General features: G+C 39.0%; 1 protein-coding gene across 1 annotated transcript; it reads left to right on the forward strand.

Moving 5' to 3' along the window:
• Window positions 1-743: 743 nt before the first annotated feature.
• Window positions 744-21,896, forward strand: LOC307135817 (uncharacterized protein). Its single transcript, XM_079832495.1, has 5 exons — window positions 744-823; window positions 9,029-9,248; window positions 16,482-18,103; window positions 18,218-18,370; window positions 20,245-21,896. Exons 2-3 carry the CDS (start codon window positions 9,092-9,094, stop codon window positions 17,753-17,755), a joined length of 1,431 nt encoding a protein of 476 aa, XP_079688621.1. The 5' UTR covers window positions 744-823; window positions 9,029-9,091; the 3' UTR covers window positions 17,756-18,103; window positions 18,218-18,370; window positions 20,245-21,896.
• Window positions 21,897-24,147: the final 2,251 nt, after the last annotated feature.

Raw genomic sequence — 24,147 nt, forward strand, 5'->3', positions numbered from 1 at the left:
AACACTGCAAATCATTATCTTAATGGGCATGTACACTACAGTAATACAACAGCCTCTATTTTTAACTCTAAGAAACAGCAATAAAAGAGGAACTCTTTGGTTTATGCAGGGTGAAACGTGCATTTGGTGTTATGATTAAAATAGATTACGAGTAGGGAACTATGGAGAAGGTTAGGGTTAATAATATGGTTAAAAACAATAATTCACAACATATGGGTTTAAGTTCTCTTAACAAACACAAATGTCAAATCGGTCATCAAAACGTACAGCTGACAGATCTGATTATTTGTGTATCATTTATAAACAGGACATTTATTGAACTGGCAGATTTTAATATATATATATATATATATATAATAGAAACTGGAGCAGGTGTGAATTGAGTCTGTGTTCACTCATTAGTGAGCGATTTCAATCACTACATAGGCAGTAATTCACACAAATGACCCTTGACATTGAAGACTTACTTTTGATTTCATTAAAATTCTGTGAAATATTACATTTTGTATTTGGACTGAACCTTTTAGCAATAATAGTTGGTATTTAAGAAATTACATTTACATGTATAACATTTTATTGCTTCTTTTACTTATATTGATTCTTAAAAAAATAAAAAAAAATTATATATATATATTTGCTGTATGTTTACATTCGCGAGGCCATCAACATGGCCGCCACGTCCCAGAATGCAACGCAGCGCCCGAGCCCTATTATATATATATATTATACAGCTGAGTGTGAACGGGACTTTTATTTTGGTGCGGTGACATGACGTCATAAGGCTGCGCAGCTCGTGCATCTGTTGTGATTCGGCTGAAGAAAGGTTTGTTTTAAGAATTTGATCTGTTTAAATCAATAGAAACACACTGAAACCCATCCAGCTAAAAGGATATTGATGGAGAGTTGGGAACATAAGTCAAATAATACATGTTTTGGATGGAATGTACAAAAAGAGGCTGAGGATATACGTTAAAAGTGACAAGAATAGATGTCCTACAGTGGCAATTCCTACAATATGTCCGTGGTTATTTCCTTACCCTATAGTAGACCTGCACATTTTGGAAGAAATTAATTTAACAAAAAAGGATATGTTCACAAGAAAGATATTGCACAAATATACATAGAGCAAAATTATTTACAGATGGATCAAAAGACCCTGATTCAGGAAGTACAGCAGTTTCAGTATACATTCCTCATGTTGGGAAAGAGGAAAATGAGGAAGTTGATCAATTGGTAAAGAAGGCTTTAAAACACACCACCATAGATCTAAACATATCACTAAGTAAAGCAGAAATTAAAGGGATAATTTAGGGGTGCTCCGATCGATCGGCAACCGATCTCGATCGGCAACCGATCTCGATCTCGATCGGCAACCGATCTCGATCTCGATCGGCAACCGATCTCGATCTCGATCGGCAACCGATCTCGATCTCGATCGGCAACCGATCTCGATCGGTCAATAATCGCTTTGGGATGATTGATCGGTGGTCTCCAAAAAGGCCGATCTCATGAACCGATCGCATGCTGACGACACATAAACCCGCACCTGCCGTGAGAGCTGGGGCATTAATGCAGCGACACCGTCTCATTCTCTTTCCAGCGCGGGTAAAATAATTATAATGCTGAGGGTGAGGTACAATTCATATTTCTATATTAAATAATGCCGCGTTCCAGGCAACCCGTAACCCGTGTTTTTCCAACCTTCTACCCGTGAAAGTGGACTGGAACGGCAGTCAAACCCGTGACTTCCCACCCGTGAACTCGTACTGGATAGATGTACTCCCAGTTACGAGTTTTGACGTCACATAGCCCGCGAAGCAACAATGGCAGCCCCCTACGGATAAATTTATGAAACAAATATACAAATAACGTAAAATAACAGCTTTTCTTGCCGTCTGCGCTGTTTTTCTCCTCCGTTTGCCTCAAATAAGCAAGGAGTAAATCACCTTTGGCGATAGAAATGATTGTAAATGAGCATACACCCCGTACGGTCCGCCACGCTTTGTTTACATCTAACTAACGTTACCACAATTCCTTGCGCTCAGGCAGTTTGGCGTGACTTTGCCTGGAACACTACTACAGAGTCGTGAGTCGTGGTTTGAAGTTGTAATTTACGGGCTCAAAACCCTGCCTGGAACGCAGCATAATTTACGCTGTCATTTGAAAACGTTCTGTGGGACGTAACTTATGTTCACAAACAGCGCGCGTGAATCACCGCGTGCGCGCGCTCTCTCTCTCTCCCTTTCAAAATGCTCAAAAGGCTTCACATCAGCGGATCACTAAAATCGAGCTGCACAGTTGACACAGGATTTGCCACTTTGCACAATCGAGGCAGTGTCGCATCGTCACTAAAGTTTATCATGTGCATTTATTTTTAAGTCTTGCCAGTGTTCAAACAGCACTCGCGCGCACGGTCTGGAGGCACACGCGCACACACACACAGGCCATCTCACAAAAAGCTTGCGAGTACAAATTGCGCTGAAATGGTCAGATACACACAAATGTATGTACTAAATGACCGTCTTGACGAGTATGCACGTAAACACCGTCGTGACTCGCGAGTGAACGTTTGTGCAACTGTAACCGTATCCGTGTTCGCTCTTAAAGTGACAGCTGTCGAATAAACTGCTGCGGTCTCTGAGTTTCTCTTTGTCTTGTTGTTTGATGAACCTTTATGACACTCACTGCTCTTGAATGACTAACTTTTGCAACCTTAAGTGTAAGGATTAATCTAATTTATTCAGGGAAGACCAATATTAATTTACATTTGATTTCTTATTAAATGTCTTTAGTATTTCTTACCTCAATACTAATGTTAGACCTACCTGAAAAATAGTTTTTAAAAACAAAAATGCACTGCATGATCAAATATTTAGGTGAGATAATTATATACATTTATTATATACATTTATTTGGGAAAGATGGCCTACAGTAGCCTTAAGTTATCTCATTTTCTAAAATAAACACTTGGTGGTTCTTCAAGATCTTGACTCAGTTAATTTAGAGTTAGTTTCATTTCTACAAATGGTGCAAACTCTGCAAGATTGTAGATAAAAGATTGCCATTCCCCTACCATTCTGTGATCGGCAATCGGCAGATCATGATCGTGGTAATCGGTGATCGGCCCCAAAAAGGCTGATCGGAGCATCTCTAGGATAATTAGAGGGGCTTTGATTAGGAAATGGGAAATGATGTGGGATGGGGAGGTACAAGGTCGTCAGCTATACAACATTCAAAACCAAGTTGGAAATGGAAGGAAAAACTTTGGAAGTAGGAAGGAGGACACTGTAATATATCTAGACTCCGTATTGGTCACACAGCTCTAAATCATTCACTGTTTATTATTGGAAAACATGAATCAGGCAATTGCTATAAATGTGGTTTACCAGAGACTGTGGAGCATGTGTTATTAAATTGTGTAGCATATGAAAGAGAACAAATTCAATTAATAGAAGAATTAAGGTTATTGAATATTGAAAATGTGACACTTGAGACAATAGTAAAGAATGCCTCAGCACAGTATAAAGTATATCATGCAGTTATTCATTATTTGAAAATTATAGGTTTAATAAATAGGATTTAAGGTTACATTGTTAAGAATATTATTATTAATATATATTTTTTTATCCATTTTATTTATTTATTTATTGTTTAGTTGGTTGCCACTAATATCTGTCGTGCTTCATACTCTAGTCCAGTAGGTGGCGGAAATGCACCATTTGCCAACCGCCATTAAAAGTAAAAAGAAGAAGAAATCAATAAAAACCGTTCAATGATTCACAGTTTTTACAAGCAACGTGAAATTAGTTTATTCACTATTGAATATTACATTGTAGAAGCTTTATCTAACTTTAACTAGGTATAATTTGTGTAACTAAATCACATCCGCACCAGTAACAGCAAAGCTGCGTCTCATTTCTCTCCCTCTATCATGAATCACTTCATCAAACACGAGTTCAGTTACTGGCGTTATTCATATGTGAAAAATAGTTATTTTTCAGAGCGATTTCTGTCTTCCAATTTGAAAAGCTAAGTCGGAGCAATGTCACAGAAGCTGACGTCAGCGTGTACCGTAGGCCTAAGTATGAGGCTGCTCGAACATGCTGATGTTGGCCATTCTCCACATATATTCATGACATAAAGCTCATTCAATCCAAACACTGCGCTGTAGTATGCATAAAATATAATTTCGTTTTTATGCATGAGACAGCCACTTCTGTCAGGTTCTTCCATCATTATTGTTGAGACATGGTGGGGAAGTTTTGGAAGTAGCGTGCGGAACAGTCAAGGAGGAAAGTGAGGTGTTGTTTTCAGCGTGTCGTGAAGGTGCTCCCTGGATTACTTTTGTGTGGGTAAAGACGATCATCTATGGTAGAGGTCTGCGCGGGACTGTTTTTCAAGTCCCGCTCCCGCTGGGGTTATATTCCGCACCCACCCGTTCCCGCTATATATACACTCTTTGTTCACCCGCTATCCGCTTAGAATCATTTTTTCCCCAACCCAACCATCCCGCTAAACTAGATCTCGTTTCCAGAATTTCACATTTAAATTTCCATGGAGAAAATAAAAATGTAGTCTGCACAAAAATGTTATTTATTATTTTATTCGCCTTGTCAAGATACAAAATGTAACATTTTGCTGCCAACACAGTAGGGGGAAAAAATGTTGCAGAGAAAAAATGTACAAAAATGTAAGCCTATTTGTTATTTTTATTCGTATTGTCAAAATGCAAAATTCGTAACATTTTGCTGTCAACACAGGCAATATATAAAATGAACGAAAACCGTTAGTTGGCAAAATCAGCTTTTTCCAAACTATTTTAAATATCCATGCAAGAAAATAATGTCACTGACTGATGACGGTTTTAGTACCGAACGTCTTTCCTTCAAAATCCGACCGCACAGGCTGAATGCTCTCCCGGAAGGCGCACTCGTGGCCGGGATGCAGAGAACATATCTTGCAAGGGCTCTTCAACGAGCCCTAAAGGATCCACGTCAGTCCTCTCTTCATCTCTCTGTACTGGCTACCACTCGCTGCTCGCATCAAGTTTAAGGCGCTGACGCTTACCTACATAGCCACCACGCGCTCAGCTCCAAAGCTCATACTTTGACTCGATTCCACAAATCCACACCCCCACCAGAAGCCTTCGCTCAGCTAAGGAGTGACGGCTTGTGGTACCATCCCGGAGAGGCAAAAAATCCCTTTCCAGAACATTTTCATTCAATGTTCCCAGCTGGTGGAACTATCTTCCCAACGCCATCCGAAACGCTGATTCATTGACAACATTCAAAAGTCAACTCAGCTCTTCCGTGAGCTCTTAACCTCATAAAAAATAAAAAATAAACCCTTTCCTTTCCTCTTTTTTCCGCTTCAGTCAGATGCTGTCGAGAGTATGAAACCTCGCTTATACCCCGATCTAGTTTCTTTTCTGGTGCACCAGAAAAGGGGTTACTTTGGCTGATAAGCCTGGGTGACCTGAGGATTACAGTGAGGCTGCCGGGTACATCTCCGTGGGCCGAGACTGTGTTCATGGGGGGTTCATGTTCTCTCATGAGAGCATAACCACGTCGGCGCGTTGTTCCTCTTGCCAAACAGTGTGCATATTTGGACGAATATAGATTTATCACGTTTGCTAAATATTTAGTCATACAGAATAACATTTCTTTTCATTTCTCACTGAATTATGCTGATCTGAAGAGCTGAATGACATTCAGAGCGATCTCTGTCCTGCTGCTCTTCATTTATGATCTCAGAGCTCTCTCATTCGCTGTACTCATCCCTCATCTCATCTCTCTGTTGTAAACATTGCCAACGTGTGAACCAAGAACATGTCTCAGAACCGATGTAACTGCTGCTGTCGGTATCGCTATCCATGTCACCTGTGTCTGTGCATTGCCGATTTGCAAATTAGCTCATTTTAATGCACCTAATGACTAGGGTTGGGAATCGTGAGAAATGTTCTGCTTCCTATTCCGGTTACATTAAAATTTTTAAATAAATAGTGGTAAAGGAAAAAGGCACAATACGCAACTCAAACAATCCTTTTTGTGTATATTACTTGCTCTCAAATTCATTTACAGGTTGGCAATGTCAAAAAAAGTCCTGTATTGAACATATATTACAGTATTAATTAAGCCATTCTTGCAAAAAAAATTGAATTTATGGACATTAAAATTAAATGTTCAAATGAACACCTCTGAAATTGTCTTATTACATTTTCTTTCTCTGTCTCTGATTAAAACCAAGTTATAAAATATATTTATTAGTTACATATATATATATATATATATATATATATATATATATATATATATATATATATATATATATATATATGTCTATAGTTTATTACTACTGAAATAACATTTACCCGTGTATGAATTCCTACCTGGCAAGACATGCAAGGTGCAGCAGTCTTCCTTAAACAGTTGAAAACATTACATGTATTGAGGTTGATTCCGTGCTGTTGCAAATGTTTTGTCAAATTGCTTGTGCAGCCTCCTTTGCATGTTATTAACTTTTCACGTGATGCATTTTGCTTCATCGTCATTCATTCTTTGGAAATGAATCCTGTGACTTTCTCTTCACCATGCGAAAATATCTGACGCAAAACCGTGAATGTGTAGCGCGAGGGCTTTCAGTGCTGAACTGCGTTAATTGGTTGCACTCCTGGAAGCAGCAGGCAACGTAATTAACATTCATGATGAGGTGAGCTGTCGCTCGCTAAAGGATACGCTCTCAGCGCTTCGCACACACATTGCACCGTTTTCGGAACCGAAACTTAGGAATTTTGTGCGGTTCTGGTATTTTTCAAAAATCAGTATCGGTTCTGCATAAGAACCGGTTCTCGGTTCCCAACCCTACTAATGACACGCCACTATTTATGCAAACCATTCCCTTTTTCCACACAATACCCATCCCACCTTTTCGCAGTCGACCACGCTCCTTTTTGGAAGCCTTTTCAAATCGAAGGTGTGAAAAAACACTGCTGCAGCAGGGGGGTTTCATGACTCTTTAAGTCTACGAGACTGCAGGGTGTCCCATTTGTCATTTTAGGTCTCAGAAGGGTGCTCGCGAGCGCCCCCCTTTGAGGTCGATATGCTCCCTCGATGCGCACATCAGCCGAGCCCGCACTGGTGTGAGCTACGCAGCGGACTTATTCCCAGCAGTCAAAGCGACATTACGTCATGAAAGTACTGACTCAGAGGAAGACCGTGAGGGTTTAGGGTGCGATTTGGGACAGGGCCTTACTGAACTTTTTGACACTCAGAGTCAATTGAATTAAATACTTATTAATACTTAATACTTAATACTTATTTAGTGATTTGATTCACGACTCGTGCTGCTCAAACTGTAAATGAACGAGAACAACAAACACTAACATGTGTCCTGACAACTTTTACAAACTAACTGCTAATGTTTTCATGAAAGTGTAATTATTTAAAGAGCACCTATCATGGAATTTTGAAATTTACCTTTCATGTAGTGTGTAACATAGATCTAAATGAACAAAAAAATCCTGCAAAGTTTGAAATATGAAAGTGCACCGTATATATAGTTATTTTCTTTCAAAAGTAAGAGTCGACTCTGAGTCATTTTTAAGAATCGTTAGAAGACCGAAGCTTTTTCTCTGACTAGATGACGTCAACTTGTCAAGTTATTTGAATACGATACGCCCACTTATTGCGCTCCAAGACGCCAGTGAAAACTAGAAAACATCATGGCGACGAGACGCTGTGTTCTGAAGTGCGACTCAAAAGCAAACTCTTTTCATCTGCCCAAGGATGAGCATTTGAAGACTAAGTGGCTTGAAGACAAACCATACATCATCTCGATTGTGTGTTTATTAGTCTTCAAATGTCTCAATTTGCATGTTTCGCGATCTCAGGAAGCTTTTATTATGGACTTCTATTATGGCACATGGTATCTTCTTCGTCTGTCTGTACCATATATGGACTACATGTGCACAGAGCGCCCTCCGGCTGCCAGGATGAATTGAAAACAACACATAAGAGACTCCATCGCTCATGATTAGGCTACATCTGCGCATTTTGAGGAAGTATTGAATAAAAAATACTCCTCTGTTTAGAAATTTGACACAGACATTTGAGAATCTATCAATATTTCTCCTCATCTGCACACTTTTGAACTAAAAGCCCTGAGGGATGTTGATTTGTCGCGAGTCTTCGTGAGGAGAATAGAGGAGTTTTTTTATGAATGAGATCAGCTGAGCCTCATATTACAATCAAACGGTACCGACGCGGTTTTCATATTCATAACTCCTGACACATATTAACAAATTACTGTCACTATAAGACTTTGATGGGCGTTCCGTTTCCGAAAATATCTGCATAGACTATACAATTCACAACTGACTCAGCGATCACCGCAGATTAGCGTCACGTAAAGGCGGGGTTTTGAAAAGTGAATCACTAAAGGAATCATTTGAGAATCGCTGTCAAAACAGGTAAAAATAAATGCATATTATAAGAAAACTAAAGACTTTTTTTTCATTGCATGCATTCAAAACTGTTGTTGGGGATTTCTAAAACAATATTTGGAACATTTTAAATGCCATAATAGGTGCTCTTTAAATACAATCTGTAATTCATTAAATATCAAATGTAGATCGTAAATGCCACAATGTGTCTATATAGTAATCTGTATCTGTAATCCATTAAAGAGATAGTTCACCCAAAAATTTAAATTAGCCCATGATTTACTCACTCTCAAGCTATCCTAGGTCTTTTATATGATGGATAGATGCACTTTTGTGGACTTAAAAAATGACCCAACAGTCACTACCATGATAAAGCTGGGAAGAGACATGACTTTTTAAATATAACTCTGATTGTATTCGTCTGAAAGAATACTGTCATAAACACCTAGGATGACTTGAGGGTGAGTAAATCATGGGCTAATTTTCATTTTTGGGTGAACTATCCCTTTAACTCTCTCTGACTCTCTTACCAGTGACTGAACTATTGAACTAGAGCTGATTGAGATTTATTTTTCTCATCTTAAACAGGACAAAAACACAGAAAAACTCCTGGTGAAGCAACTGAGATCCACGTGACACACTATTATAAAGATGGCGTTTATTAAAGAGGAGAGTGAAGACGTGAAGATTGCGTTTATTAAAGAGGAGATTGAAGACATGAAGATTGCGTTTATTAAAGAGGAGATTGAAGACATAAAGATTGAAGAAACATTCAGAGTGAAACATGAAGAAACTGAGGAACACACAGGTTGGTTTCATTCTCAAAGCTGAACTCTGTCATTTGATCATTATTAAAATGTCCAGCTCTACAGATGTCAGGGTTGGTGAAGGGAAAGGAGCGAGGACTCAATGATGCAGAGGATAATGGGCTTTTTAATGATAATAACAAAATAAACAAGATGAAACAAAACTACCCCGAGGGGAAAAAACTGACTTGACGGGAAACATGAGGTACATTTGACGACGATTCCGCACTGGACTGCAAACACATGGAGATTAAATAGGGAACAAACAAAAGGGGGTAACGAGGGAAGACAGGTGGGGCAAATGAACCAATAATCAGGAAACAAGGTGGGCGGGGTTAGACAATAGACATGAGCACATGGCACAAAGAAACACTTGACAAGACATGTGCTCACACCAAACATGACATGAACACATACCTGTCAAGTATCCCGTTTTGGCCGGGAAAGTCCCGTATTTTACCCTTCTTTCCCGCCGTCCTCCCGTATTAGTATTTTCCTGTAAATCTCCCGTATTTTAACCTGCGTTATTAAAAAACAATAATACCGGAGTAAAAAAACAAAAACATTTCCGATCTGAGCTCTGTAACTAGCCTCGCGATAACTGTCATCTGCAGTAGCCTACAGTATAGGTGTCAGTTGTCGCGAGGTTAGTGTGTGAGGTCAGATGACGAGTGACGCGGGAAAAAAACAAAACAGAGACGGATGATGGACGTAACGATAGAGACGCCGAGTACGAGGCACTCCTGCCAAAAAAAAAAAAAAAACTCATGTAAACACCGTGATCAATGGGACAGCGAATTTAATTATAAAATGTAAGTGACTTAATGTTAATTAATTGTTTATGGAACTGGCGGATGAAATCAGTGTCATTTCCAGTCGTGATGGTATTCAGGAAAACAACACTCTTGTTAGTGTAATGTTGCTTAACTGTATCATATGTTATAAATATAATAACTACACCATTTTAACCATGTATGTTAACTGAGTTTCTGTCGGCGCTCATTTGTTTTCGATTTTCTCCTCGAGAGGCTGCGCAAGCCTCAACAGCAGAACATTGTTAACATCAGTTCGTTTTATATTATTATCCACTATCGATCGCCACTTACACTAACTGAATGCAGAATCATTATTGCACTTTGGTGATTCCCTAGTTATTTTTTGTTTTGACATTTTACTCAGGATACTTGTCCATTGGGCAAGTAAAATTATTTTTCACTTGCCCCTTCAAAAAATCCACTTGTCCCGGACAAGCGTTCATGTCGAGCCCTGTCCATAGCAATGCAAGTTCAGAGAGGGTATTTAGCATGGTACAAAAGATTGTTACAGAGAATAGGATGACATTAGACAACAGAACTGTTTGTGCTCTACTCTCATGTAAAATGAACCACTCTGGCCCAGCCCACAAATACACTCCTTCCAAAACAGTCTTAAAGAATGCAAAGTCTGCAACAGATTTGTACAATAGCTCACTAAAAGAGTAAAGAAAAGTTATGTGAAATTAAAAGAAAAACTGTAAAAGAAAAGCAATATGAAATGAAAAGAATGTGTGGAATGAAAATAAAATGTAAAGACAAGCAATGTTAAATGAACAGAAAATATGCAAATAAGCCTTTTAAATAAATGCTCATCATATATACCCTTTTGTGTTTTCATTTGGGCTATAACACCTGTCTTAAAATGTAAGGGATATGGAGCTTGGTTGGGGTGGTGGGACTGCTTGCGGTGGGCGCCGAAAAATTTCCCTTATTTTCAAATGCAAAACTTGACAGGTATGCATGAACATGCAGCTAATGAAAACTCATCAGCTGCATGTTCACATGAAAGCACGCAGCCAGTGAAAAACACCAACCACGTGCTACACAACATAAGACAAAACATAACATGAAAGCACACGGCCGATGTAAACATGAACCGTGTGCTACACAGAACACAACACACAGACAGAAGAGCACACGCTCACATGACAAGACAGAGCGCACGAGAACGAGCGAATGCTCATTCTGTGCGCTCGAGACAAAACAAACACGCGGAGCATGAATGTCCGAATCCCAACACAAAACTGAAACCCAAACTAGACCGAAGTACCGGGATCCGAACACCACGCCCGCACACAAAACACAAGGACAGAAGAGCACGCAGCTCGAGCATGCTCAAAGCTGCGCGCTCACACAAGACAAACAATACAGGAGTGTCAGGGCTCTGTCACAAAACCCTGACAACAGAAATAGAGAATATACAGAAGTATAATCATACAGCCATTTAATCCTGTAGTAGCCTAAACAAAACAATTATTTTGTGTAACATTAAACCCAATATCTACTTGCTCTAAACATTTTAACATCCCTGAACATAAATAGCAGTAAATAAACATTAAATCAAGCAATAAATAATCCAGGGCTCCAGACTAACATTTGAGAGCAGTAGCACTGGTGCCACTAACCTCTACAGAAGCACTGAGGGGCGAGGGGGATTTTTATCATAAAGGCCATTTAATCATAAAATTGCTATTATTTTGCATTGATAAATGCATTTACTAATGATATTATGGCCTGGTATCACAGACAGGGCTTAGACTAAAGCAGGATTAGGCCTTAGTTCAATCAAGGGTCCGTTCTTCGTACCTCGCTTAATACATCTGAGATGATTTGACGGAACCCAGATCTTTTAATCATGATAACTGATGTCTGGCTAATTTGGTTCTTAAAAAAAAAATGGCGGATTGAATTAAAATATCTGGATTAAATGACTGGATATAAAGATTAATGCGATTGGCTGGTGTCAAGACAACGTAATGATATCATATAATCAAAAAAGCCACCTGGCAAAAAACTTGACAAATTACAAACCCCCACGAATTTCTGGACCTTTATTAGGAAACAGCCAAACGACCAAACTAGGGGTCGACCGATATGCGTTTTTCAGGACCGATGCCGATACCGATTACTACAGATCAAGTAGACCGATAACCGATATTTTGAACCGATGTATGTGTCTAGTGTAAAAATAATGAAAATTGATGTCAAAATTAAGAATAAAAAGGCCTCTGACAAAGACTCCCTTTAAATTCTTTTACCATATCTTTAATTGGAAGAACTGTTAATATTAACAACATAAATATTAAGAATAATAACATAAAAAGTGCATGGATCATCCAGCCGGAGCCATATCGCATTAATTATCGCAGGCGATACGAGATTGACAGCTCTTCAGAATGAGAGAGGGCGGAGATCACTGCCGCAAATCAGGAGACAGTTTGATCTAAACGCTCTTAGCTCATCAGATCGCATAATTCAGTGAGAAATAATAGAAATGGTATTCTGTATTATTAAATATTTTGCAATCATGTGAGAACAAAGCACATTTTCTCCAAATATGAACAATTTTTGAGTAACGTACAATAGGGGTGTGCATTGGGACTGCCCTCACAATTCGATTCGATTACGATTCACCAGGTAACGATTCGATTCAATTCGATTCTATGATGCATTGCGATGCATCAAAATTCTACTGCACACAACAAGGCAAATTTTTAATCAGTCATGAGGCAATACAAGCAGTCAGATATTGAACAACAGATTTTATTAGCTGCTATTTGTGTATTATCACTCTCCTGTATCTTTGACATAAATGTCATTAAATAAAATAAAATTGAAGGGTACAGGGTATTGGATATGGCATTTTAAAACCTGAAAAAGAAAACTTAAATCACTGCTTTCAGTGCTTTGAATGAGAAATGTTTCTCTTCTCTGCTTTAGAACCATTTAAAATTAAATAGAGCAATAATAACAGCCAACTTTTTCCAGAAGTGTACATAAGTGTTTTAATTAATCAGTAATCTCCCTCCGCCTCAGCCATCTTGATTGTTGTTGTTGTTATGACCCCGGAAGTAATTGAAACTTCACAACTTTATTGTCCAACTCAAGGCCAGAAAATAAACAATGACAAAATCGATTAGGGCACTTAGCCGCATCGATGCTGAATCGTGCATGCCCCGCATTGCGATGCATTGCCGAATCGATTATTGTTGACACCACTAACGTACAAGCCCTAATGGACGCTGTTCAGTGAAGCTATGTGAACACAAATAACCCACAGCGGCAGCAGACGTGAGTGAATTCTATATGTGTTGATAATCTATTCACAATACAACGTTAAGATGGCCGAATGGCGAGCAGCTAAAATAGGTTTTAGTTACACTAGCACCGATGTGAGGCTATTTTCAACTCTCATGCTGTTGTTCAAAGTAGCTAAACTCCGTTAAAGCTATCACTGCAATGACGGACATTGACTGGAAATTCACAGTATAACTGGAAACGGGGTTGCTTGTCATTAAATAGATTATATTGAGCTGTTTTGCAACTTCAGTGTAGTGATCTCCATGCATATGGAATTCTTGCCGTTTGTTGTGGTAACGGAGAGGAGTGATGGTATCGTTAACGGAGTCCCAGTTTTCATCAAGAGAGACTAACGTTACAAGGATACAGCCATCTTTTCAAAAGGTATTTGAAGTATCTGATTGAAGATGGAGACGATCATTAACTCATGTATCACTACAAGTTGATAGTGATCACTGCTGCCTTACCTTTGCGTGATCACTGCGCGGCAGCTCCTGTTAGCAAGTGCTTTCGGTGTGAGAGCGCAACATTTTCAGTGCCTTCAGCCTTCCACGTTGATTGGCCGGACTCTTGACTCCCAACAAATCAGATGGGTGATGGGTGGTCATTAGTCTAGGTCACAGAGCGGTGCGCTCTGACAGAGGTGGCTGGATCAGAGCCACATCGCACGCATTTCAAAATTAAATTATTTTATCGGCAAACCGGTTTTGAAAATTACCGATACCGATAACCATAAAAATGCTTAATATCGGCGGCGATAAATGGCCACGCCGATAATTGGTCGACCCCTAGACCAAACCAAAATAAAAGTTATAATAGATAAATGATTAATGTTTTTATTTTTTGAACATGACTCAATTATTTACATTCATGATTTTATAGTATTTGTACACACTTAACATTTTTATTTCAATGTTGTAATTAGCAATTCTTGTCATTTTTAAGTCAATATGAAGCAGATTTCTTATGTGACAGCATTAATTAAAGTTTCTTATCAAGTTCTCTGCGTCTCCTACGGCGCATCAAGCCATTCCCCAATAATATCCATCATCACTCAAATGAATGCACGGCTCAGAGTAACTGTACAACGTGTATGTAAGACTATAATAAAATTATAAAGTAATTATTCCATCACAAATAAATCTCTCAATCAAGTGGCTGTGTCTATAGTATTATACACATTTTACACAACATGATAATATTATTTTCAAATACATTTTTATATTATTATTATTATTATTATTACTTATTTAAAATTATTATTGTCCCTGGTTCAGTAAGGAACTCTTATAATAAAGTCGCAGTGGCTGGGACAGATTTTAAGTATCACTTGCTTGATGAACCAAGCCGAATGGAGAAGTTGTGAGGAAGTGCTGGATTGGTTGAGACCAGAAACAGTTCTGTCTTTGCAAGGTTGAGTTGATTCAGAAAGAATTGTCTGTCAGGCAGGCTGAGATGTGAGCAGTTACCATTGGATCATCTGGTTGGAATGAGAGGTAGAGTTGTGTGTCATCAGCATAGCAGTGATAGGAAAAAACATTTCTGAAAGATGACGTGATGACATAGATGGAGAAGAGAAGTGGTCCAAGCACTGAGCCCTGAGGAACCCCAGTATCTAGATGTTGTGACTTAAGGCCAATTTATAGTTCTGCGTCGAGTGTATGCCGTAGGCTGTGTGATGCGCGCGTATTAAAACCAAAGATGTTAATCAGTGATTGTATATCAAGAACAGGGACACATCACAATGGGTGCATTTCGTTTTGTGATTTCAACGGAATGAATAGTCTCCGCAACAGCAATCGCTTGAAGTGCTCATCTGCACGAGCTACCGATACTGAAAACAGCGGCACAAGCTCTGCATGATTTCACAAACGCACTCCAGCGCCAGATCGCCTCTTATGTAACTCTACTAATCAACTAACGTTAGAGATGCTTAATTTGTATTATATACAACAACTCAAGACACAAGAAAAGCCGCTATCTGCCGCCATCACAGCTGCTGATACTTCGAGTGCGTCTCAATCAGCTCCCTGGTTCAGTAGTCAGGGCACTGATCAGGGAGTCAGCCCATTGACTTATGTCCTGATCAGTGCCCTGACTACTGAACCAGGGAGCTGATTGAGACGCATACAATGACAGTGTAAACAAGCCGCTTCTTCTTCAGCTTTTGTATTGATACTGTGGGTTACCATCAACATGCCCGTGGACACTGCCTCCTAGCGGTCTGCATGTGTAATTGCACATTGACGCGGACAAAAACGTAAGTATAAATCAAAACCAACGCGTAACTAACGGCGTAGAGGATACGGCGTAGGTCCGACGCAGAAGCATAAATCAGCCTTTAGACACCTCACCCCTTCACGACACCCTGAACGACCTACCTGAGAGGTAACCACTGGAGTGGTTAACAAGTAATGTTTTGGTCAACACATTAAAACATTTAACTACTTATGCTCTGGGACCATTTTTGGGATTTCCGCCTAGATTTGGCCTACCCAAATTGAAAAGCTTCCCCTACCCACATACAGTGGTCTAAATGCACAATTGTGGTGTCATTTTAAAGAAAATCCTTTGAAGTTACATAAACCACTGAAACCACTAAAAGTGATAAACATGTACGTATGTGTTGTCTGAGCTGTAATAGTGTTCAAAGCCGGCAAAATATAAGCTCTGTCTACCTTGAAATTGTTACATAAATTGCACAGCAAATATTTGTAATAATCATTTATAATGATAATTATATTTATTATAATTAATAAAACATTTCATTTCTAAATTGTTAGGTTATATAAAAACATATGATACACCGTGAAAACACCAAAATCTTGCAAAAAAAATGCAATTTTTGGTCTAACCGCCCAGCACTACTCCATCCTTGGTCAAACACACCTGCAAAAATTCAACCCAACCCCCAAATTTAACTCTAAGTCTTCAGGACTGCTTGAAAATTACAGGCAGGCGTCTTTTATGAAACCTTAACTCTGCAAGACAGTGGCCCTCCAGGACCAAAGCTGCCCACCCCTGATCCCTAGAATAGCATAGGTTATATAACATACTACCCTATACCCTGGTATTGATGCTTTAAATGTCTAAATTATTTTATGTATGCTTTTGCTCTAGATCTCATTGCATTGAAAGAGGCAAGTCATGAACTTTATGAAAGGGAAGAAGAGAAAGACCATTATGATAAACATAATGATATCATGACTGGAGAAAGATCGACACGGGCTAAAAAGACTCCCTCACAAAAAAGAGCTCAAAAGACAGGAACTAAAAGTAATTTAACCTGCCAACAGTGTGGAAAGAGTTTCACTGAAAAAGGAAACCTTGAAGTCCACATGGGAATTCACACTGGAGAGACCCCATTCGCTTGCCAACAGTGTGGAAAGAGTTTCAGACGTAAAGGAAACCTTGACAGGCACATGAGAGTTCACACTGGAGAGAAGCCTTACACCTGCCAACAGTGTGGAAAGAGTTTCAACCGAAAAGAAAACCTTAAAATCCACATGAGAATTCACACTGGTGAGAAGCCTTACAGCTGCCAACAGTGTGGAAAGAGCTTCACTGAAAAAGGAAACCTTATAGCCCACATGAGAATACACTCTGGAGAGAGCCTTTTCCCCTGCCATCAGTGTGGAAAGAGTTTCAGACATAAAGGAAAGCTTGTAGCCCACATGAGAATTCACACTGGAGAGAAGCCTTACACCTGCCAACAGTGTGGAAAGAGTTTCACTCAAAAAAGAAGCCTTGTAATCCACATGAGAATTCACACTGGAGAGAAACCTTACATCTGCAAACAATGTGGAAAAAGTTTCACTGAAAAAGGAAGCTTTATAATCCACATGCGAGTTCACAATGGAGAGAAGCCATACACCTGCCAAAAGTGTGGAAAGAGTTTCAACCGAAAAGCAAACCTTAAAACCCACATGAGAACTCACACTGGAGAGAAGCCTTACAGCTGCCAACAGTGTGGAAAGAGTTTCACTGAAAAAGGAAACCTTACAGCCCACATGCGAGTTCACAATGGAGAGAAGCCTTACATCTGCCATCAGTGTGGAAAGAGTTTCAACCGAAAAACAAACCTTAAAGTCCACATGAGAATTCACACTGGAGAGAAGCCTTACACCTGCTCTCAGTGTGAAACTAGTTTCACTGAAAAAGGAAGCCTTATAGCCCATATGAGAATACACACTGGAGCGAAGCCTTACACCTGCCAACAGTGTGGAAAGAGTTTCAGACGTAAAGAAAGCCTTGACAGTCACATGACAGTTCACACCAGAAAGAAGCCTTACACCTGCACTCTGTGTGGGAATGGCTTCAAACGGAAAGTAGGCCTTAGGAAACACCTGGATATGCACACTGGAGAAAAGCCATTTACGTGTGATCAATTTTGAAAGAGTTGTAAATGAACCCTTAATTACCACATGAGAATTCATACTGGAGAGAAGTCATTCATATGTGGTCTGAATCAGTGGACTCACTCATCAGTATTCTTCAAGAGAAGCTGCAACTACAAGGACAGGTGTTTCTTTCCTGCAATTTGAGGACCCTGATTTTGGGGATGCACTTTGCAACCTGTCTGAGATCTCAAGACTGCCCAATGAAAGAGCAGTCTTACATATTCAGTGGTCCAACTCTTCACTTGATGAAACCAACAGCCTACCGTCCATCTCATCTCTTGATACTGCTAGTCTCAACACCTCTGAAGGGTCTTCCCACAGCCCCACAGTCTATGTACAAAGGTATTTACGCACTGCCTTAGAATGGCCTTTGCCATTCCCCATACCAACTCTCTCATTTGATTTGAATTGTATTATTCATTGCATTAATACAATTGAATTGTTTGTTATGAACAGATTTGTGAGTTCAGGATCACCATCAAAGACCTTCTGGGAGTCTTCATGGCAGCCATTGACATGTACACACCGAAGCTCCTGAAACTTTACAGAGACAGAAAAGGAGCTTTTGGACAGGACATGTATGCGTTCCTAGAAAGACTTGGTGACAGGGTAAGTTCAATTTCAATGTTTTGATAGTTTGATCTATGTTAATTTGGCTGATGATAAATACAGTTTTTATACTTTAGCTATTTGTTTCTTTTGTATGTTTTCCTAGACCAGTGGTTCTCAAACCTGTCCTGGGGACCCCTCACCAGTGCACATTTTGTATGTCTCCCTCATCTAACACACCCAATTCAAGTCTTGCAGTCTCTACTAATGAGCTGATGATTTGAATCGGGTGTGTTAGATGAGGGAGACATGCGAAATGTGCACTGGTGAGGGGTCCCCAGGACAGGTTTGAGAACCACTGTTCTAGACAACAGCCATAGTTAAACATAGGAGGTATTCTGGTCTAGGGATCGACCGATATGGTTTTTTTAGTGCCGATACCGATTTTTTTTCATCAGCCTTAGCCGATGACTGATACGGGCCGCCAATTTTCTTGAGCCGATATTTATCAATTTATATCGGCTTTATATCAGTAATTCAGGAAAAATATCTCCCAATGCTCCACGTGAAACTTCGATCTTCCGACCTTTTACCATCGTGTCAATTCTCAATTAATTTTGATTAATATGCGGGAGGGAGGGAGAGCAAGACAGTTTGAAGACGGTGAGAGGGCGCGCTCTCTGCTCGTTCTCTCATTTAGAAGCGCAACAGTCAGTCTCATCACTCACCGATCAAATAAGGCTTTAGCGGGATAAAAATTTGCTTTAGCAGCCGCCAAAGAACGCAGTATGTGACGGCCGGTGTTGATTCTGTGGTGCACCACCGCAACTTAGTCTATGTGTGGGAAACACTGGAGAGACACACACACACACCACACAAGTCTAAATCTCAGCCAGGTGGACGCTTGGACGTCTCGTATTACTTAATCCTATGACCAGTGTTCGTAACAGCTACCGTATGCATACGAATAGCCTACAACTTTGCTATTTGCAGCTCCCTAAATACAATGGCAAGCAGTTTTATAGACGAGGCATTCAGCATTTGCATTTTCCATTTGGACGCACAAACTTGCTTAGCTATAGTTGCAAGCACATATAGAGCAACGTGTTTCCACTTTCAAAGTGTATGGCAATATTTCAACTAAGTCAAACAGTTAAAAGATGCTTTGAAAGTTTAAAACTTATCGTTTTCTTGAAGAGAAGATTCCAGCTCTGCTGGTGGAGGAGGGGCAGTGCATGAACTGCAGGGTCTCCTGCAGCTCAGAGCTGCCTGTGGACGCCTGTCTGTAAATAATGCCGGGGAAAAAATATCGGCGAACGCAGCAGCCTTGTATCGGCCGATGCCGATACACGTAAAAAAAAACTATATATCGGCCGGCCGATATATCGGTCTAACACTATTCTGGTCTAGAAGGCCTGCCTGTATTTCTTCGTGAGAACCCAACCAAGCTATTCAAGAAGTGTAAAGTAAGTATCAAATACTTCAAAAAAAAAATTGTGTGAATTAACCATTTAAAGCAGGGATGTCAAAACCTGCTCTTCTAGGGCCAATGTTCGGCGGAGTGTAGCTCCAACCTACCTGGAAGTTTCTAGTAATCCTGTGGACCTTGATTATCTGGTTAAGATATGTTTAAGCTAAAATCAGCAGCACATTTTAAAGTCTTTCCAGATTTCTGCTTATTATTTACTTGTTCTAGACCTGGTCATGCCATTCTTTATTTTATGTTTTATTTTAATGTTTAACATTTTAATGTTAATTAAGGATTTCACATTATAAAACTATTTACCACTAGAAATTTGAAAATTAGTCTAATGCATAGTCAGTTCATAGTCTTAAAACATTAAAATAGCACTTGCTTTTTATTTTTCCCCCTTTTTGACACTAACAAATTTAATTCTAAACTAAAACATATTCTTATTGTGTTTGTGTCATAGGAAACTGAAGATGGGACAAAAGGGGTCTATGGTGACATTTCCTATGTGTTGGAAGATAACACCCAAACAACAGAACATTGCTGTTGTACTGGAGGAGGTTGTTGTTCTGGAAGATCCTAAAAACCTCAAGTACTCTTTTGAGACGATTCAGATGGTGTTCATGGAGCTAGGGTCTGGATGCAAACAAACTGTTATAAGTAAAAACGGAACAGTGTGGTGGTATACCTTGTCACCAACAGTGTGTTTTTTTTACTGATTAAAAAAATGGTTGTTGACGCAGAGAATAATCTACGGGAACTTCAGTCTTCCATCAACATGATCAAGATTGCCTTGCTACTACTCATCATGGACATCGCACAAAGTGTAGACTCCAGAAACAACATATTCTTAGAGCTGATGAATATGTCAAGAAACACCTTGTTTGCTGGAAAGAACATTTGCATGCCACACCTGCCTTCAGTAGGAGCAGGAATCCCATGGGTGGCACATGATGGGAGGAACGTCTGTATATAACATCCTGCTCAGCCAATTCAATGGCAGGTGCACCCTGGTTGCTCTCCTACCACCAACACAGAAGATGGCTGCATTCAAGAACTCACTTATGCACAAACATGGTGGTCAAGGACTCTTGAACAAAATCCAACAAGACATTCTTGATCTTTCAACAAAATTACACCAGATGACTGAAGATAATTCTTCATGGTTCAGAAACCTGTAAGGTCAACAAAGGACTCACAAGGACTATTCCAACCACAAAAGAATATTACCCGTAATGAACTACACGGACCCTAGTGGCATGTTTGTTTTCTGTGGCAGCATGTCATTCGTCTCTACAGACAATCAACACAGAGCAAGTGAAATGTGCCTGTAACTTTTTCCAAGTTACATGACTAGACAATCAAAACCATTCGAAAGGACGGATTCCCTCAGGAGAGGATGAGCTGCAAGAAGACAACAACTAATTAGACTAATAAGGCAAATGGAGAAAATAAACAAACGGATGATAGATGACATTAAACATCTCATGTTGGATAGTGATTTTGAATGCCCTCATTGTGAAATGTATAAGTCACGGGAGAAGTTCGGATCTCTAGAAACCCAAGACTACCCAAACTTGCCTCGTAACTAGTATAATATGTGTTACTATGTTGTTTTACTCTTGAAGGAGAAACTATTATATTCTCTCACTATTTAGAAGTGTTTTACTTGTGAAGGAGAAACTATTATATTTCTCTCGTTCTTATTAGAAGTGGTTTTGTATTCAGCTACTAGAGGTTAACAAATGATATTCTGCCTGACAGCAAGATTATTTACAGGCTGAGGGGGCCAGTCAAGTTTAAAGGTAAGATAAAGATAAGACGGGAAGACAAAGAATGTGGTTTCATCAAGCGGCCCTGAACTTTAGAAAACCCCACATGCTTATAATGTATGTGTGATAAATCTAGTTGTACTCCTGGCCAAAAATATATAGAGTGTGTGCTTAACAGAAGACGGACACATGCAACTTTGGAACAACCTGTGGGTGAGTAAATGACAAATATTTCAGTTTTGGGCAAACTATCCCTTTAGGAATTCTGTAACATTTCAATACATTCTGTTACATTGTATGTGCTTGCATTTGCTTACAACTGAAATAAACTGATAAAGGAATAACTCCCTTTCTGTCATTTGTAAATCGATGTAAAATCACTCAAATAATTGTAGAAAGGATGGTATGGTGACACTTTCTTTTGCTAATATTTTTTTTCCATCCAGGAGAGAGAAAAAAACAACAGTAAATGTTGTTTCAGTTGCTGTGACAAGAATATTTTTATTAGCAAAATACGACTATCAATATTGTATGAAAAAACTAATTTATGTTGGCTAAACAAATTATCTTTACTGGGGAGAATTAAAAAAATAATTGTTGAGACAACTCAAAAGTCTCAACTTTAAGATTAACACTTTTAACATTAAGTTGCCTTAAATTTTTACATTTTCTCAACTATTTATTTTTTACAGTGGTGTTTTCATCCTCATTTGTGAAAGGACGAGGTTTTTGCTGTTTGTCTTCATTCACTTCCACCGGGTCTAAAATCAACATATTCAATTCCCATAATTCAATAAAAGGACATATGAGAAACAAAAAGAAATATGGTTCAATCTCAATTTAGCACAAATCCCGTCTAATAAACTCTGTAAAAAAAAAATAAACGTCCCTTTTTCAGGATATTGTACTTTAAAGATAATTTAGTTGGTTTGTTTATAACGTTTTAGTATCAGGGCTATTTACATGGAAAACAAAAGGTCAATATCATTCTGAAATATTCCATGTAGACGCCACAGGTCACCACATTTTTATAAGAAACAATATCGAGTTTATAAAACACGAAAGCACAACAAATATATCGAAGAGTACTCGTTTAAACCACATACACACCGGGACGTTAGACTGCCCATCACATTTTTCACAATGTTGATTCTTCTTGCAATCGTAATGCAATGGACTGTGGCTTACATTAAACCTGTAAATAAAAGGTTTACTGAGCTGTTTACACAGTCATATACAATAAAAGAGCTTGCACAGCAACAGGAAATAAAAATTAACCAAAAACATGCCTACCTTACCAGAGAATGTTAGCAAAGCAAAGCGGAGCTTCACTCATGAACTGCTCACGGGTAAAATGACGTGCGCTCAAATCCCGCTCCGAAATTACATTTCTCTCTACTGTAGCCTACTATACTTGTGGCCATTAAAACACGTATTTAGTTTCAGTTTAAATATTATTTTTTAATTTAATTTACGTTGAAAAGTGAACATGACACATAAGATGCATAATATGTAAGAAGACATGGGGGTCTTCAATAAGTTCAATAACACTTCATTAAGTTTTGTCACCTTTCTTTAAAGTGAATTTCGTTTTGTATAAATTATATCTTAATTTTAATCAATGTTTTATCAACCAAATTGCCCAGATTTAATAAATAATAAGCAAATAGCCTATGACACGGAGAGGCCCCCTACAGGCCCCCACTAATTATTCTAGAAATAAGTTAATTCAACAAAGGTAACCTCTTTTACTACATATTTTCGATGGTTCAAATGCTCATACTCTACATGTTTTACCATCTATGAACTATCATTTATGCGCCCTATATCATCATCATCCATATCTATGCAACCAATAAATAAATTACTACTAGAGTACAAAATTCTTTACAAAAAAAATTCATCATGGATCTAGTCACTTAATTTTGCTCTCAAAATGCACCAGATTTATGCATTTAAATTTAAAATGAACACAATTTTCTTCCAGTGAGCACGCCCCAGCACAGAGGGACCACCCAGCACAGTCTCACAAAATCCTGTGGGAAACACTGAATAATATTGAAGGGTCAAGGGTCAAGCCAAACATCACTTGTCTCTTCATCAGACACATATCCTTCAAGAATGATTTTATGATCAATATTAAAATAAGAATGAATGATAATCAAGTTATAACAGTGTCCTACATTTGATAAATCAGTTCTCTATATTCAAGGAGTGATTTAGGATATTGTAGTGTTTTAGTTGCTCTGTGCTTTTGAATCCAGACTTTGATATACTTTTCTTTCTTACTAAATAGAATAAATTCACTTCTGAACTAGAGTTAGTATCAGCATGTTTTGGAGAAGTGCTTTGTTGATAGTTAGTTAAGATGCTCCCGACCTTGATGGAAACTGTTATTCTGTGAAGCTTTGTGTGTGCGGCTGATTCTGTGCAGATCCAGTATTGGAGATGGTCCTTTCGGCAGACGATTCTAGACTTGGAGGCGTCTTTTCCATGACCTCCGAGGTCGCTAGGGTCTAATCTGGGCCTTGGCGACATCAAGTCTACGCATTTTTAGTGACATATGCTCCTATCTGTCTACGTGTGGAAAGTTG

The sequence above is a fragment of the Gobio gobio genome, assembly GCF_949357685.1.
Source record: "Gobio gobio genome assembly, chromosome: 13".
Classification (NCBI taxonomy): domain Eukaryota; kingdom Metazoa; phylum Chordata; class Actinopteri; order Cypriniformes; family Gobionidae; genus Gobio; species Gobio gobio.

What these genes read in the sequence shown, in the direction of transcription:
- LOC307135817 (XM_079832495.1), top strand. Translation starts at nt 9,092, where the DNA reads ATGGCGTTTATTAAAGAGGAGAGTGAAGACGTGAAGATTGCGTTTATT. An exon ending in AGAAACTGAGGAACACACAG is followed by an intron (nt 9,249 to 16,481) that starts GTTGGTTTCATT and finishes CTTTTGCTCTAG; the next exon opens with ATCTCATTGCATTGAAAGAG.